Genomic DNA, 3,865 nt, shown 5'->3' on the forward strand with positions numbered 1-3,865 from the left:
ACACGGTTTCAAAAGGCCTTTATCACTATTGTAAGACTGAGTAGGTATGTAATAAATACAATGTTACATATACGTGAAAAAATCTACTTCTAACACCTAGACGAAATGTCAAATATAAGCAGTTTCCAGTGCTCATTATACAACTACGACTATATGTACGTCATTATGTTTCGTCTTAGGTGGTTCTTTTATTATTTGTTCTAAAAACAACCAATCCTATAGAACTATGAATTATGTTCTTGTACTTTCTAAAATGAATGAAACTAAAAACAATATAAAATCAAAGGTCGTAGACCAATGTTTTTACCTATAGCTAATTGGTGTGTAACGTGGTTATTTTAGCATTTTGTCATCACATGCTACACACACTTATTATATAACATTTAATGAAATATCTTAAAATATCAGTGAAATACATTTCACTATTTCACTCAAAAATGTGTTATCGTCACTGTAGAAAGTGTTATCTTCACTGTAAGTAAGTTAGAACTCTTTTGCTGCTGGCATTTTTAAAATAAAGGTAACTTGCCAAAGTTATATAATAAATACAAAATTTCATGTTTTTTTGTGAAATATGATTTATATCTCATCTCGTGAAGTTGACAAAAAACATGAAATATCCTCTATATCTGATTATTTATATGCACTTTATCAGACAGGACATATCATAACCATACAAAAAAAGCACAATAGAATATATATTTGATTTAGTACACAAATCACGTTTTTCAAACGAGGGGATTACTATATAGACATATCTCACAACAAAACTAAAATAAAACTTATATATTACTTTATCCTGCAACCACTGTTTCTATTGACATATTATGATGACGGATAAAGCAAAGTCATATTCGTATAGTAGCAAGATATGACTTTTGACGTCACGCATGTGACGTCACACGCATAGCTACATTACAAAATCGCTCATTTGACCTCTAGGACATCGTACAATGTGGCTGAAATAACACAAGTAATAGTTTTTCACCGTAATTTATATGGTCTGCAGAATAAAGATAATAACTAATTAATGACGTCTGATATTGGCTTTATCCTGTTCAGGGCGAATGAGAAATTTCCATTCTTATTTTCATGGGATAAAGCCGACGTTCTACGTCATTAACTAATTATTATCTATATAGCATGTTCATACATGTTCCTGTTTTAAAGGGGCAGACCCTAGTTTCAACCTGTGAAAATTAACACGAAGTTTAGTTAATCTACAAACCTGTAACACATTTGGATAAAGTTACAATTGAGTAAAACACGAGTCTGTGACTTTGAAATGGTGAAATACCCTCTAAAAATAGACTAAAACTCGATTTCATAACTGTTACTTTTCGGACACACGTGCGTTTTTAAAAAATGTGAGAAATGCATTTTTTTAATTAAAAAAACAAGGATGACGAAAAACACTTCGAATGTACGGAAATTGATAATCTAAACCATAAAATCTAAGTAAAGTAGTATTTCAGTGATCATAAACGGCTATAATAGTCAAAAATATGCCTTAGTGTTTAAAAACTAGGGTATGTCCCTTTAAGAAACGTATGCGTTCCTTACGCAAATTGTAATACTCATGAATACAACACTGTTGCACTAAATGGTCATATCCAATCCGAACTGACTTTACATCCCACTGCATTTGTTAATTTTAAAGAAAATACTTGTATGGATTCAACCATTTGGTACATCACTTTGATGCTAAGCTTTCGAACCAAAGACTTATCTAGAAATAGCTGTGTTGTTTTGTTTGGGGTTTTTTGTTGTTGTTTTTTTTTTCTCTGTTTTTTTCTCTTCCTTTTTTTTTTTTTTTTTGGTTGTTGTTGTTGGAATCCCTGGATCAGTAATCCAGTTTCAAATTAAGAAAATATTCCTCATACCCAGGATATTCTGGCAACTATATAAACTTGCTGTCCACCGACCGTTACAGTTCACATATCAACAATAAAGTTTCTGAGGTCACGGTGGCTGTGTATAAGATTTCAAATCTGTTTTGCTGCCTGTTTGTCACGAAGGTGTCACCACACTTAGCTGTAGCGCGACAAACCAACACCTAAAAGTCCTAGGAATTGATAGTCAGTAAAGGGTAATTACTCAAGTTAAACATCACTGTCCAAGGATTGTGAGTCGGTAACATAGTTCGCTCGTGTACTGTAAATTGGATCTTCCCTTCAAAGTAATTATGTCACTGTTTTATCTGTGAACACTGGCCAGAGAACCAGATCCTTGGTCAGTGTGGACGATATCCAAGGAACCTGTTTCATGTCGTCATTAATATTGGTCTCTGTGATTTCAGCACAAACCTTTCGCATTATTTGCGACAACTCGTGGCTCTTGTATTGGTTTATGTTTTTACACAGACTGTTAATGAAAAAAGATCCAGTGCGTGGGTTTCTGTATGATTTGAATCCTGGTTCTGTCGCATACGCCATGAAGAAGTCGGCACCATCCGCTAATGTCATAAGTGGGGTGTCATCAGAAATGGAATCTGACTGGTATAGCTCCACACCTCGTTGTTCTCTGGAACCTTGGCAAGCCTGAATGATGAATACTTTGGGTTTTCCTGCGAGAGACGGACAGTCACATACCCGGAAGTTAGATGTAATTTTTTCCAGATCTACACGTTTATGGTTCACGCCAGTTACTGTACCTCGCCCTCCATGTGCTAAAATACAGCACACAAAAGAGTCATATTGGGAATGATCCCGAGTCGACATTTTCTTTATTGTAGAAATTATGCTCGAGTCCGTCAAATTGTTACAAACGATCACTTTAAAGAGTATCTTTCTAAAGGTGGCCTGTAGATGTTTACAGTCCTTTTCTGATCCAGGCCTTCCCTTCGAGGGATTAGCATAGACCACGTTATTTATTATCAAACATATTCCTCTTGGTTTTTGAGTCATGCTGTAAACAGGAAATTCTTTGGAAGTGTTCACAATTTGTAACGGTCGGTTTTGAGTAAACGATGCGTTCGGGAAGGCTATTTTTTTAACCATAATAATCAAGTCCATCAAGGTGTCAAACTGTAACTCATACCTACTGCGTTCATCCGACAGTGTACAGCGATAGGGGTTTTCGTCATGTACGCGACACGGCCAGATATGGCATGCTTCCTCTTCTTCCATGCCCTCTTCTTCTGTTTCTGAACAACTGTTAACGAAATAAATTCCAATTTCAAATGAATAACACGTTTTGATTCTCTTCTTCCTTCGTTCTACTAACTGACAATTAAGTTCTGTCAGGTCGATTTCGCGAGAAACTATTTTCAACCGATTCATTATTGTTATTGCAGAGAACGTAAGACTTTAAGAGGTTGGTGAGGTGGTCGTCTCTCAAACCTGTCTTTTGAAAATCGTTTGTTATATGGTTCCTCTTCGGACTGGAGGTATTGGAAAGCTGTATTAAATCTCAGATGTCCTAGGTCAGTCGTATACTGAAAAAGTTATTGTTTAAAATTATAATAATTATTGCATGACGTAGTATTAGCGATTTGAACAGAAACATTGTTTTTTTTCAAATTAGGTGTTGTAATAGTTTAATCATATAGTCATTTGTAAAACAGTTATCATTTGTGGTAGCAAACATTATCGGGATGTTAACACTGTTAAAATATGGAATGTTGACAGTTTGGATGTCAAACATTTGGTAATTCTGACTCGTAGTATTCAGAGGAAATCCGCTACATTTTTCCTAATGATGTAAGGGATCTTTCATATGCACTATCCCACAGACAGGACAGAACATACCACGGCCTTTGATATACAAGTCGTGGTGCACTGGCTGACACGAGAAATAGTCCAATGGTCCACCGACTGGGATGGATCCCCAACCGACCACGCATTAAGCGAACATTTTACCACTC

General features: G+C 35.6%; 1 protein-coding gene across 1 annotated transcript; it reads right to left on the reverse strand.

Annotated features, from left to right (window-relative positions):
- Positions 1 to 1,469: 1,469 nt before the first annotated feature.
- On the reverse strand, positions 1,470 to 3,166 carry LOC121373751 (caspase-3-like). The gene has a single exon (XM_041500505.1). It carries the CDS (start codon positions 3,126 to 3,128, stop codon positions 2,184 to 2,186), a length of 945 nt encoding a protein of 314 aa, XP_041356439.1. The 5' UTR covers positions 3,129 to 3,166; the 3' UTR covers positions 1,470 to 2,183.
- Positions 3,167 to 3,865: the final 699 nt, after the last annotated feature.

This window comes from Gigantopelta aegis, chromosome 5, assembly GCF_016097555.1.
Source record: "Gigantopelta aegis isolate Gae_Host chromosome 5, Gae_host_genome, whole genome shotgun sequence".
NCBI lineage: Eukaryota > Metazoa > Mollusca > Gastropoda > Neomphalida > Peltospiridae > Gigantopelta > Gigantopelta aegis.

Coding starts and splice junctions, on each gene's coding strand:
- LOC121373751 (XM_041500505.1), bottom strand. CDS start 3,128: ATGGAAGAAGAGGAAGCATGCCATATCTGGCCGTGTCGCGTACATGAC.